General features: G+C 37.7%; 1 protein-coding gene across 7 annotated transcripts; it reads left to right on the top strand.

The window, feature by feature from the left end:
• The first annotated feature begins 477 nt into the window (after positions 1-477).
• Positions 478-13156, top strand: LOC119999393. 7 transcript variants are annotated; one of them, XM_038846922.1, is made up of 20 exons: positions 478-1705; positions 1832-2048; positions 4958-5043; positions 5207-5590; positions 5734-5817; positions 5922-6299; positions 7035-7092; positions 8358-8493; positions 8647-8750; positions 8863-9111; positions 9222-9469; positions 9575-9805; positions 9895-10116; positions 10221-10274; positions 10500-10565; positions 10661-10801; positions 10894-10941; positions 11497-11556; positions 11683-12081; positions 12181-13156. In XM_038846922.1, the coding sequence occupies exons 1-20, from the start codon at positions 821-823 to the stop codon at positions 12346-12348; spliced, it is 4218 nt and encodes a 1405-aa protein (XP_038702850.1). In that variant the 5' UTR covers positions 478-820; the 3' UTR covers positions 12349-13156. The 7 variants fall into 7 exon arrangements, with proteins under 7 accessions (XP_038702850.1, XP_038702849.1, XP_038702848.1 ...); XM_038846924.1 differs by lacking the exons at positions 478-1705; positions 1832-2048 and adding exons at positions 2366-2417; positions 2510-2527 and having other exon boundaries at positions 4958-5016; XM_038846923.1 differs by lacking the exons at positions 478-1705; positions 1832-2048 and adding exons at positions 2366-2417; positions 2510-2527.
• The last annotated feature ends 706 nt before the right edge of the window (positions 13157-13862 follow it).

Below are 13862 nucleotides of genomic sequence, written 5' to 3'. Positions count from 1 at the left end.
AATAAATAATGTTAAATTAGGTTATAGAAACATGTATAGAAAACATTTATTCTCTTAAGAGATTACTTTTTCGGGCTTTAAAATGTTAATTGAATAGAATTCAATCAACTAACTGAGAATCAATACAAATGGATTTGGGTCGAATTGGAGAACACCGCTTCGTGTAATATAAACTTGTATGAAAAGCATAAATAGGAAATTAACTATTATATCTTAAATTACGTTCCTACCTTATTAAACAAAATCATATATGAAAAAATATTAACATTTTTATTTATTTAATTGAGACTTTTAAAATTTTTATAGCGCGTCATGACCGTTAGGTATTTATTTAGATACCTAACCGACCCAGTAGAATCCGAAAATAAGAAATTGACGTGGCGGATGCTGGTTCCTACATTCGGACGCCACGTACAGGCATCAGCGCTACCACACGAAGTTATTGTATGGCGTCACAACATACCATCCAAACCCAGTATCTTGCTAAAACAATCCGTCCTCTCTGTCTCCAGGAAAAACGCGAATCTCTCTTCCGCCCTCGAAAGCGAAATTGAACTGATCCGAGAGGACGAATCAGAATAACTGAAAAAGGAGCTTATTCTCACTCTCATTCGCCGGTGGACGTGAGGCCTGGAACAATTACATTTGGTTTTTGGAATTAGGGTTAGGTTTAGATTTTCAATTAGGTTTTTTTTGCACCATAGTTGCGAAGAGAATTGGACGATGGAAGGATTTGCAACTAGGGTTCGGCTTAGGGATGAGAGGTCTAGGTTTCGGCGATGAAATGCTCAATTGATGGTTCCAGTAGCTGGTGCCGCTGATGGCTGGATGCCCATGCCACGGACGGACGATTATGATGGGCGCTGGTGGGGACGAAGGTTGTTGCCCCGAGGAAAAGACTTGCCTACCGACTTCTGGGATTCCGGTGACCACTCGGACGAACCAACTAGCAATGAAAAAGCCCATTTCACTGGGGGTCGATTTGTTTTCCCAGGCACGAAAAGCACTAAGCGAGTGTCCCCCTCTCGACTTCCCTGAGGAAGGGTCTGCTTCAGCTTCTAGTGTAATTACTCTGCCTAGTAGGTTGGCCAGCTTTTTGAATCCGTCTAATAGTAGAAAGAGGCGCAAAAAGGGTCACTCTGGTGCCGAGAAGAAGACTTCTCGGGCAGGTGAGCTATCTCGTGGGGCCAATTTTTGGAATGATAAGGACGTGTATTTCAGAGACTTGACATTGCCTGATATTGATGCTTTGTACAAGGTATCTTCACTTAGTTCTCTAGCGCTTAGGAAGTGTTTTTTTATTCCGCATTTAGGGAATGGGAATGCCATGGTTGCAAATGTGGAATGTATTGAAGCAACCAATGTGGGTGATGGTAATGTGGTTAGAACAGAAGAAAATAACCAGGACCAGCAGTCTGTAGAAATCGGCAGTATGTTAGCTGAATCTTTGCCTAATGAAGATGGAAAGAATTGTTCTGCAGGAGACTCAGCTGGCAGTTTAGAGTGGATTTTAGGAAGTAGGAATAGGATTTTGTTGGCATCAGAGCGCCCCTCTAAGAAGAGGAAACTTCTAGGTGGCGATTCAGGGTTGGAGAAGGTTTTGGTTGGTCATCCGGGCACGGGGAACTCATCTTTATGTGACTTCTGCTGCAGTGGGGACATGGGTAATGAGTCAAACCGTTTGATTGTCTGCAGTTCTTGTAAGGTTAGTGTTCATCACAAGTGTTATGGTGTAGAAGAGGTTGTAAATGACTCTTGGCTGTGTTCTTGGTGCAAGTGTAAGGGTGCTAGTAGTGACTCATCAAGACCCTGCGTGCTTTGCCTGAAGCAGGGTGGTGCTTTGAAATCTGTTGATAAGAGGGTAAAAAATGATGGATGTGGGGAGTTCGCTCACTTGTTTTGTTCTCTTTGGATGCCTGAGGTCTATATAGAGGACTTGACGAAGATGGAACCTATTATGAACCTGGAAGAAGTAAAGGAAACCCGGCGGAAATTAGTGTGTAATATATGCAAGGTGAAGTGTGGCACGTGTGTTCGGTGCAGTCATGGTATGTCTTGTGTTTCTTTAATTTCTTTCCATTCTGCATTTCTTCTTTTATTGGTGGTATACTAGTGAGACACTATAGCAATTCGAACTTCTCTTCACTCAGACTAGCATCTATTGCAGTGCCCAGTGTTTGGATGATATGAGTTCTTGGCATCATAATTCATAAAGCACTTTATGCTTTTCCAATTATGGCTGCCTTATGTATTGAATGTTTGCTTTGCATTTTTTAATAGAGCTTTAACAGTTACTTCTCTGGCTTTGTATGGAATTTTTGCTTTGCCTAATACCTTTTATATAGTTGGAAGGGGATTTTTTTTCTTTAGGATGCTATCTATGAGGAATAACAAGTTTGTCAACGATCTTGTGGCAGGTTGGTAATGAACCATCAGTTTTAAGAGTATTAAATATCAGGAGCTTTTGTAAGTTTCTATTTAGCAACAATTCCTTGTTTTCTTCACGCAGTCAACAATCTTGTGGCAGGTTGGTAATGAACCATCAGTTTTAAGAGTATTAAATATCAGGAGCTTTTGTAAGTTTCTTTTTAGCAAAAATTCCTTGTTTTCTTCACGCAAAAGCTAGATTTGGTTAGAACTCTACGAGTAGGATTTTCTCCTTAAAATTTTGACTTCGATGGAAACACTCTATGGCTGCCCAGTGGTAAGGTTGTCTGGCAGCAACCTACAGGTTATGGGTTCAAATCCTTTAAATAGCCTCTCCGCATCAATGTGGGAGTAAGGCTACATCGGTCTTGCTCTTCCCTGTCTGCTTCCGTCACAGGAGCCTTGTGCACATGGGTGGTTTACCCTTTTACTAAATCACATGGGGAAATTTATATGTTAATTACTCTTGATGTGCGTTGAAAATTATGTGGTTTAGAATCTTTTTGAGGCTCTAGCTGATTGCAGACATTGTAAACTGATCACTAAATGTATGTTAAGATAAAAAATGAAATAGCATGTGGTGCACAAGTCTCTCTGATGGAGGCGGAGTTAGGAAAGGTTAGACGTAAGCAACCTTACCCTTGAATTGCGGAGAGGCTATTTTTGTGGTTTGGACCTGGGACCTCTATTTGGGGTGGACAAGGCATTTTTACCATTAGGACAAGGTTCACCTTTTGAAAGGCTACTTAAGATATGTTTGTTCTTATTGACGTCAATATTTCATAAATTTTATCTTTTATGTTTTTATTCAATGGAATTGTTGATATTTGCTATTACTATTAGTTTTATCGTGATGAATTTTATAGGCCTTAGGTCCTTTGGCCCAATGGTAAGTTTACTTAACCGCTATTAGAATATGGTATAAATGATGTGAAATGCCCCAAATCAACAAGTTAACTTATTAGATTGATGACAAAGTAAATAATCTTAATATGGTAACCTTAGCTTCTAAAATTTAACCCCCCCCCCCCTTGTTGTTACCCTAAGTGGCTAAGTGTAGGCCTTTGTGTGTATTTGCCCTAGTGTTGGGCCTCGTGTGTTCAAATCTTGGTAGTAACTTCTCAGCATTGCATAGGTAAGACTATGCTTGTCTGACCATTTTTCCTCCAAGGCGGGAGATTTGTGCACGAGAGTTGTTTACCTTTTATGGATTTTAGAGGGTTCTAGAGCTGAACTTTGCCATTGTGGTGCAATCCTGATGAATCTCACTTTTACTCATTCCATATATGATATATGGTTGAGGTGTATATAAAATTATTATTTGAAATGTTCAATAAGTTTTGGAGTTGGATTTATGTTGAATTGTCGCAACATTATTTTCTTCCTAGGAAACTGGTGGGAATTAAAATTATGCCATATGCAGGATCTCAATAGGAACAGTTTATTGTTTTTATATCAACGAAAAGGGAAAGTTATTTGTATGTGGCTTTTTTGAAGAACGGAGATGTTAAAATGACCCTTTTTAGTGTTTCAGGTTTGGAAGTAATGGTGACATGTGAGGGTCAACCTGCTTGATTGTTTTGGAAAGTAATCAATTTTCAGGATAGTATCATGCATAGATCCAACCTTTATTAGGAGTTTTGGAAGAAATAATCCTCTCAAACGATGATATCAGCATAGTATGCAACAGACATTTATTGAGAATATTCGTGGGGGTTTTTACTGTATAGGAAGCAGTGCTACTAATCTACCTATTATGGAAGTATGATGTCTTGATGGGAGTCTGGCTTGATTCTGACAGCATTTCCATTCGCTACATAAAATTGAAGATGAAGTGAACTTAGTTCAATCATATTCCTTTGTATGTACAAGTTGACATTAATTGTTTTGAACTTTCGATATTTAAACTTTTTGGCTGTAAATTATAATTGGGAAATCCTTTGATGGACTCATATTCAGAGTCTTGTAACATGAACTGTTAGTTGTGGTGGCGGTACTTATCCTTTCTGTAATTCCTGATAACGTGTTAAGATTTTTATTATTGCCTGTGGTTGTGGATTTTTAGTTAGTGTGGATATGAAATGACAATAGTTCTGTGAATGGTCTCTTGGAGGACATGTTCTGTAGTCGCTTCTAGAATATATAGTTATAATTTATAAAAGCACTGTATATAGGCTTCTGTGTTGCACTTTATGGATCAATGAGTCTATTAAGATTAGTTCATTTTAGCTGCTTTTGTTGGTGATCCGATTGTCAACATACCCATTCCCTTATGTAGTTCCTTTACGGTTCTGTAATACCTTAGTTTACTCTCTAGTTTCACTCTATGCTGCGTCAATAGCTGCTTGAGGTTGCCTATGCTCCTGTCATTTTCGATTTATGTGTATTTCTTATTAATGTTTAACTGAGGTGCTTCGTACTGGACTTTTTTTTGTCTTTGGATGTATGTCCTCTTCTGCTGTTCATACTATCGTCTTTGGTTTGTTCACAAGTTAATCATACTTCCAGTTGTAATGTACTCTTTTTTCAGGAGCTTGCAGAACTTCTTTTCATCCTATTTGTGCCAGGGAGGCTAGAAACAGAATGGAGGTCTGGAGAAGATATGGGTGTGATGATGTATTTCTTTTGTCTCTATTTTAGTCATTGTGATTACTTAAAAAGATGCTAACGCTTCTATATCTATTATAACAACTTGAAGCTTTTTTTTTTATAGAATATAACAACTTGAAGCTGTTATGGAGTTTCTGATGAGATTTGCCTATTTATTTTATACTTGTAGGTTGAGCTACGGGCTTTCTGCTCAAAGCACTCTGATGGCCTTGGTAGTTGCAGTATGGCGCAAGGACATTATTCTCTTTCTGTTAATGGTGATGTGTCTGGTACCACTCCTCTTCCATTGTTGTCGACAAACAAGCTGGATAACCACAGAAGTGGAGAAAACATTTCAGTCCACCGAGAAACTTGTCAGTCTCATGATGAATGCAATGATGGAGAATTAGCAGAGTTTGGCCTGTCCGATACCATACTAAAGACTGAAATTGTCTCAGAATGTGCTGATACCCTGCAAGCCAAAAATATTGCTAATATGGCTATGTCAGGGAGGAGAAACAGTGATGATTTTAAGCCATTTGACAGTGTGAATCTTGCTCCGATTCTAAAGAAGGTTTCTATATATGCCTCTCTCTCTCTCTCATATCCAGCATTCTCCCCATGTATTGCACTTATTTGTTCGAGAGTATTTAACCATACTCTTCCATATTTATTAACATTTAGCTGTTTTGCATCTTACATTTTCTAATCTTGCAGTTAATTGAGCGGGGCAAAGTCAATGTGAAAGAAGTGGCATCAGATATTGGCATTCCACCCGATTCATTATCATCTAGACTTGCTGTAATGAATCAACTCCTTTTCTGTTTGATTCGAGCAAGTAAACTCAACCTTTTTTGCCTTTTCTTTTTTATTTTATTCTGATTTCGTGGTTTTTTCTTTTTCAGGATGATACCTTGGCTCCTCAGTTGCGATTTAAAATAGCTAAATGGCTCAGGAATCATGCCTACATGGGTTTTCTGCAGAGAAACTCGAATATTGATGTAAAATTCCCATTGGAAGACGAGAATGGAACAGTTGATTCTCCTGATGATGTAACTGTAACAGAGTCTGATATAACGGTTCCTGGTGCTGTTAAGTGTGTACCTTCTAGGAGAAGAACCAACAGCAATATTAGGTTTTCGAGGAATGACAAAGTAATTCCATTCTATGAGGAATTTTTAATTGAGAATGGGATAGAGACCAATGAGGTTAAAGTAGATAGAGTGGTCAGTGAAGAACAAGAAAATTCAAGTGAATGGACCATCACCAATGCTTCTGAAAAGGTAATCTTTCCATGTCTTTTTTTCTTACTTCGAATCTTTCTTGTTATGTTTTGGGTTGTGTTTTCTTTATTAATTTTTGAATCACCAATGTGGTTATATATTTAGTCTCGTTTGTTGATTGACTGAATTTGCATTCCAGATTTTCAATTGTGTGCTTGCTTATTACTGGGGTTTTTTTAACCACAAAGCGCTTCCATTATTTCGTCACCTGATATTTCTCTTTGTGATTTAAAATTTACCTATCTAGGGTTTTGGGTCTAGGGTCTTGAAACTGACTGGTTATATACAGATGAAACTTGATTGGTTTGCACATAAGAGATCTGTTATAAATTTAAGACACCGAGTCCCCGGTTAGAGAAGCAAAGTTCGTGTTAGTTGAATGCATTTTGGCCTGAAACAGTCAGTTTTCTGTCCTTTCTTTTTCCCTTCAAATGATTTATTCTGTACCTGTTGTTTCAAGTCCTCCAATAAGTGAAAATGGTGAAACACTATAAGGACCTTAGGTTTTGACAAACTATGCATAGTTTGAGCTCAAGGTCCCTTGTGCCAATGTCCATACTCCAGGACACGTGCACCCTTGAGCTCAAGTTCCATTGTGCATGCCTGCTTAATTGTCCTTTATCGGTCAATTTATCTTATTATATGATTTTTTCTCGGTTGTGTTTTTTTTGATAAAATTTTTTCCATTACCAAGTTTTCTGTTTAATGATGTGACTTTTTTTTTTGCTTGTTTAGGGCTCATCTAATACTGATGGATTTCATGATTCTGTGGGTCATTCACTGAAGTCTGAAGGTATGCTTTACTGAAATCATTTTTTGGTTAGATCCTCGTTTGTGTTGTCACCTTCTGGTTACCATATTTTCACTTCTTTTTTTTAAACAAAAGAAAACCTTCACCGTTTGATTTTCATTTTGCATCTAAATGTATTCACCTGATATAAATCTTTCCTGAAACAAGTACAAAATGTCAAATTTCAAATTGTAACTTAGTCATAGCAGCCAATCATAGACTTGCATGCAGCTTGTTCATAATCACATGTTTATCCTATAACCCTTAACTCGTTTCAGTAGATCCCTTGCATTAGTATCGGTGCTGAAATGATCACGTCCATGTTGCAAAATTACAGTGATTATGTTTTATATTTTCTGAAGTTAATAGGAGTGGATTAATGTACGATCCATGATATAAATGAATGGAGAAAACAAATACACAGTGTGGATTCCCGTCGATGTTCTCATAAACTCATGTAGCCGACCCTAAACTTTTGAGGATTTGATGATGATGATGCTTTATATTTTGTCTTATAAATGTACGTCAGAACTGATATTCTAATTGTGGCTTTCCCCACACTTTTGTTTGGAAAACTTCATAGGATGCCGCTAACTCTAATATTCTGGCCCAACTTTTCCGAACCTTCTATTTTTTCTTTTTGTCACGCACGGAGAGAGAAATACTGGTGTTGATGATAGAATCAGTTTTCTAATTTTTCTGCTGTTGGTTTGTTACTGTGTATAATGTGTAAGATAAAGAATCTACAAGAAAACTTTGCTGTTAAAGTATACCAAAGGTTTATATTTAGTTTATCTGAATTTCAATGCTTCATATCAAATTTTCAGTGTAAAGTCAAACTCTATAGATGAAAGAGCTCGACTTAGTACTCTTATTCATGAGCAGAAAATGACACTGAAATAGTTGTTTGCCTTCGAGGATTGAGCTAATAGTCCTTAATGAGTTGGATATTTCTGAAGACTTAGTTTGGGTTAATACTAAATTCTCATATACTATCATATATTGTTCGAAAAGTGTTATGTCATTAGTTAAGTTTTCAGAAGATGTGATTTTCTTGTCTTCATGTTCAAATGCTTGCAATCTAATTTCTGCACCAATTTAGCATCCTTTAATTTAATTGGATGGCAGCCCCTTGGTCCCATGTCTGTAGAACACCTTTAATTTTTAAAAAACGTTGTTTATGTTCTGCAGCCCAATTTTGACTTTTTGTATGATGCCATTATTTTTTTCCTTTAGACAAATGTATGGTATTTCTGCATATCTTTCAGGTGAGCCGTCAAATGGCAACTTACATGCATATAGCCAGCCTGTGGTTTCAGCTTTTCCTCAGCCGGATATTGTAGTGAATGGCAATCAGAGAAGTCTTGCTTGTGCAAATGGAAACTCAGTTGTCGTCGACCTCATGTAAGATTTTTATATTGTGCGGACTTCTCTTTTTCCTTATATTGCATGTTTGAACCTCCAAAAAGATTGTTCTCCTTTTGTCTTTTTTATGTACTTAATATAAAATTGTGGTTCAGTAGTAAATTTTCTAGAATTTCTGCATTTGTGCCACAGAAAAATGGGAGCAGCTTCTAATTGTTATATTCACCTGTGGATCAGTAAGAAGTTGCAGATGCATAGTGAATTGTTTCTAAAGAACACAGACTATGAAGCTGAAGGTAGAAGAGATAGGATGTATGATTTTGATGGCGAACTTTCTTTCTTGCCCCGTCCTTTTTGTATGTTCTTTTGTTGTTTATCTAATATCTAATTGAGATTTCACTCTTGCAGACCCAAAGCAGGAAGGAAGGTCTCATCTGGAAGAATCTTCCCGTGCCAGTGCCTGCTGTAATTGCCAAAATCAATGTCCAGAGTGCAGTGGCTTGATTGGAAAATTAGATAGGGTAAAGTTAGAGGAGCTTGCTGAGGCTAGGAAAGTTGGAGTGCTAGAGCTGTCTCCAAGAGATGAAGTGGAGGGGGAAATTATTTATTTTCAACATAGATTGCTTGGGAATGCAGTTGGAAGAAAGAGCTTTACTGGTCTCTTCTTTTGCTTTTTCTATGACATTTTACGGCTACTACCACTTTACTTGTTTGCGTGTGGGTACATATGAGCCTAATGGTTACCTGTCTATAAATTGTCATTGCAGATGGTTTAATTCATAAGGTTGTTGAGATTATATCACATGAAATTGATGTGGCACATAGCCGAAGTTGGGATGCTGCGCTTGTTAGTCAATATCTCTGTGACCTTAGAGAAGCAAAGAAGCAGGGTAGGAAAGAAAGAAAGCATAAGGAAGCACAGGCTGTGCTAGCTGCTGCAACTGCTGCAGCTGCAACTTCATCTAGGATTTCATCATTTAGGAAAGATGCATTTGATGAGTCTGCTAAGCAGGAGGTACTTATTTTGATGAGTTAGTTTTTATCCCTGATGATAGTTTCCCATGGAATCATTGCTCAACCTCTGTATTGTTGTCATGAATATTATTTAACTTCTTTGCAGAATTTGATGAAATTGAACAACTCTAGTGGATGGATTTGCACTTCTTCTCAGTTGATGCCTCGGCCAAAGCAGACACTTTCAAGGGTGGCTGTCCCAAGAATTTTAACTGAAAAGTATTTTGATTATGTTCAGTCAGTTTCAGATTTTTCCAAAGAGCATCCTAGATCATGTGACATATGCAGAAGATCTGAGACAATTTTGAACCCTATCTTAGTGTGCTCCGGTTGCAAGGTTTTCTAAGCTGTGCATAGTGTCTTTTGGATTTTATGTTAACTTTTTGGTTGTCTGCTTGCAAGGCTAACATACTGTTCTGCTAACAGGTTGCAGTCCATTTGGATTGCTATCATAATATGAAAGAATCTACAGGTCCATGGTACTGTGAATTATGTGAAGCGTTGTTGCCATCTAGATGCCCCGGAGCTCCTACGGTCAATTTTTTGGAGAAACCCTATTTTGTTGCAGAATGTGGTTTATGCGGTGGCACTACTGGTGCTTTTAGGAAATCTTCTGATGGTCAATGGGTCCATGCCCTTTGTGCAGAGGTGAAATATTATATTGTTATTTGTTGGTAATATTAATAGTTTTGATAATATCCTCTTTTCTGAGCATTGAAATGCTATTGACTCTTTGTTTATTTGTTTTCTAGTGGATCTTTGAATCAGCATTCAGAAGAGGACAAGTAAATTCTGTTGAAGGAATGGTATGCACCTGCCATAACTGGTGGCAATTCTGATACTTACTGCTTAGCTAAAATAAATTGCATTAAACTTTTGAATTGTTTAGTTGACTTGTTCTGTTATTTTACTAAATGGATAAATTAATTCGTCGTGAATATGGTACACTTCAATTATCATTTTGTATTTTGAACTTAGAGTAAGATTCAACAGTCCCTTGTAATTTTTTCCTCTATGTTATGGAATGCCAGGAGACAGTTACAAAGGGGGTTGATACTTGTTGTATCTGTCATTGCAAACACGGTGTCTGCATAACGGTGAGGTTTTCCATTATCTGTATTGTTTCATCATATTTAGTTCTTAGCAAAATTCAATTATTAAATTGTCTTTTTTATGAATTCATTCTCTGCAGTGTAACTATGGTCACTGTCAGACCACATTTCATCCATCGTGTGCTAGAAGTGCTGGCTTCTACATGAATATTAAGACTAGTGGTGGCAAGTTGCAACACAAGGCTTACTGTGAAAAACATAGCTTGGAACAGAGGACAAAGGTGTGGCTTTTATATCTACATATGAAGTAGTTTCGATTCTGTAGTTTCTTTCCATTATTTCTTATTGTGGCACTTGACTTGCATATGCTAAGACTCAAAAGCATGGACTTGAGGAGTTGAGGAGTATCAAGCAAATCAGGGTAAGGGTTTTTCTATCATTGTTTATTTACAGATTCAGCTTGGGATATGATTACAATTTGTTGTTAGATAGTACCTATTTGTCATGTTATATATGGTGTCAAAGTTTCTCTGGAAAACCCAAAAACCATGTTAGCATGTCCTATGGACTCGTACTTGACCCCAAATTGTTTGGGAGTAGAGCTTTGACAACAGTGATGATGGTTGGGATTGTCACAGTGGGTGCTTTTTTAGTATGCCCTTAGTAGTGGAATTTTGGCTGAAGTCCTGATTGTGGATCTGTGTTCATGCCTTGTAAAGTGGCTATTATCATATAATCTCTTTTGCATTATGATTGTGAGATTGCTTCCTTGTAACTTCTGGCAATGGGTTATTCTTTGAGGATGACATATACTGAAGTTGAATGCATTTATTATGGTGAAATCTTCTCGTGTATGTGGAAATTCTCCTCTAGTAGTCTTTTTATACATTGTATTTATGGTTCTATTACAGTTATTTTCCCACATTTTGCATTGGCTTGTGCAATTTTAAGGTCTCATTTATATGCCCTTTGGCAGGTCGAGTTGGAGAGATTACGCCTTCTTTGTGAGAGAATTAGCAGACGCGAAAAGATAAAGGTAGATGTTTGGACTAAGTGGTTCATGCCAATGCATCTCAATTTTAATAGCCAATCATGTTAAAATGTTTTTTAGATTTGTGAGAACTTGTCATATGAGAACATCCTTTCTTGCGAATGTTTGCAGAGGGAGCTGGTTTTTTGTTCACATGACATTCTTGCCTACAAAAGAGACCACGTAGCTCGTTCTGTGCTTGTGCATAGTCCCTTTTTTCATCCAGATAGTTCAGAATCAGCTACAACATCCCTCAAAGGCCACACAGATGGTTACAAATCTAGCAGTGAAGCAATCCAACGATCAGATGATATTACCATTGACAGCACACTTTCTTTTAAGAACTTGATCAAGGTTCCTGTATCCATGGACACCGACCAAAAGACAGATGACAGCTCCTCGTCCCAAAATATATTTACAAGACAGGCTACTGAGAGGGTGCCATTTTCTGGCAACCAAATCCTTCATAAACCTTCTGGTTCATCTCTTAATTCTTTGGATGATGGAGAATGGAGTTCAAAATCAAGAAAGGTCAATACTTGTTCTTCTTTCTTGTATGTTCTATATCACTTGATATCTGCGTGAATGTGAATGTAATCTAAAATTCTTGCATGATGTTTCGAGTTACAGCTTATCGAAAGTTTTGAAAAAGAGCTGGTTATGACTTTGGATCAAGCTTCTATGAAGAATCAGCAATTGCCCAAAGGATATGTCTACATCCCGGTGGATTGCCTTTCAAAGGAGAAAAAGGTCATCCAGGATGATTGCTCAAGTGAACCTGTGGAACACGATGGGTAATACTAATATCTGAGTTCGTGATCTGCTTGCTGGAAAGTCAACCACCACCTGCCTGGGAAACTGCTTTCTGCCTGTGGGAGGTTTGCACCGGAGCAAAAGTGATGAATGGCAGAGTTGATGCAGTGACAGAACTCTTCTCTCCTGTGAAACAACTTGAATAGGAATCCCATTCTGGTTTGTGGTCGAAAGTTTTGGCTTCAGTGTTGCATATTCGTTATGATATTAACTGTACAGTGGATGAGGTTTATTCTGCAGCACGTATCGTAAAGGGGCTTGTGGTCAGTTGCAAGGAATTGAGTGGGTATCCCTGCTGTGAGTGGTCTGTAGAGTTGGTGTATATATCCTCATTAGTCATTAGAAATGCACTCAATGTAACATTGATGATGCATTTAGATTACCTTGTTCTGTTGTGACCTTATTTACTCTATGTTTTAGCTAATGGATTACAGATTTAGCAGTTGTGCATATACTCATTTTTTTCCATCAAACTCTGTTCCTGTTGCTAGTTATCATGGATGTCGTGCGGTGGATTGATCAGGGCCGGATCACTGATAATGGAACAAGGCTCTGTTTACGGCTGGGAAATCCTCAATTGGCTTCCTTCGAATGATCTCATCGGATATGGTCATGGTAACGTTTTTACCTAACTTGTATGTAGGCATGAAATAATGAAGATGAATGTTACATATTTATTCTTGCATCGAAAAATCAGTCGATTTATGCTTTTCCTGAAACAGTTAGCAAATAACTGATATGGAAAAATAGAGGAATGGAAAACAAGAGAAACAATTTTATCTGGTTCTGCGAATCTTGTTTACGTTCAAGAGCGTGCTCTCTTTGGGACGGTGGGTTTCACCGGCCGGCCATAATATAGGTCGTGGCCTTAACATGTCAAGTCTATTCTAATATTGGAAGTTGAGGCCATATACAACAATTTATTCTGTTCTTGTGGATTAATGGTGTCTCTTTCATCTAAAGATGTTTAGCCACTGTTGATGAATGTATTTGAATCCATGTTTAAGGGACATTTTTTTTTATGGTGGTACCAGTTATTAAGCCATTATTGTGTAAAAGAAGCTTTGTCCAAGGCCCTATCTAGTTTTTCTTATGATATATATGTGTGTGTGTATTTTACCACAGCCATAATTTTGTTTAGTTTGTGATGCTTAGTTGTCTTATACACGGCCATATGTAGAAAAACACTCTTTAGATACTAGTGATATGCACTGCATTGGTTATGTGAAAATTTTATCCTCTTTAGGTAAGAAACGTAGAGGATGTATCCCAAAATATAACCTCATTTTACCCTCAATTAGTTAATTATTGTGAAGTGTTAAATGAGTCCTACATATGTGTTTATAATCAATGGTTATCTACATGTCACATAAATTAGGGGTAAAATGACAAAAAATATGCTATAACGTGGTGCGAGGCAAGCCTCAAGTGTGCAAAGATTTACAAAAAGGACGTGGAAGATAGGTTAAGTCTGGCTGCATACCGGATAAACCCATTGA

Source organism: Tripterygium wilfordii, chromosome 6 (assembly GCF_013401445.1).
Source record: "Tripterygium wilfordii isolate XIE 37 chromosome 6, ASM1340144v1, whole genome shotgun sequence".
NCBI classification, from domain to species: domain Eukaryota; kingdom Viridiplantae; phylum Streptophyta; class Magnoliopsida; order Celastrales; family Celastraceae; genus Tripterygium; species Tripterygium wilfordii.
The sequence above is the reverse complement of the archived record's forward strand: the minus strand, read 5'-3'. Positions and strand labels throughout refer to the sequence as shown.

Excerpts from the sequence above, each read along its gene's own strand:
- LOC119999393 (XM_038846920.1), top strand. The coding sequence starts at position 821 with ATGGCTGGATGCCCATGCCACGGACGGACGATTATGATGGGCGCTGGT. Across the intron at positions 5,591-5,733 it reads TTGCTCCGATTCTAAAGAAG|TTAATTGAGCGGGGCAAAGT; the intron begins GTTTCTATATAT and ends CTAATCTTGCAG. Across the intron at positions 9,806-9,894 it reads TAGTGTGCTCCGGTTGCAAG|GTTGCAGTCCATTTGGATTG; the intron begins GTTTTCTAAGCT and ends TTCTGCTAACAG.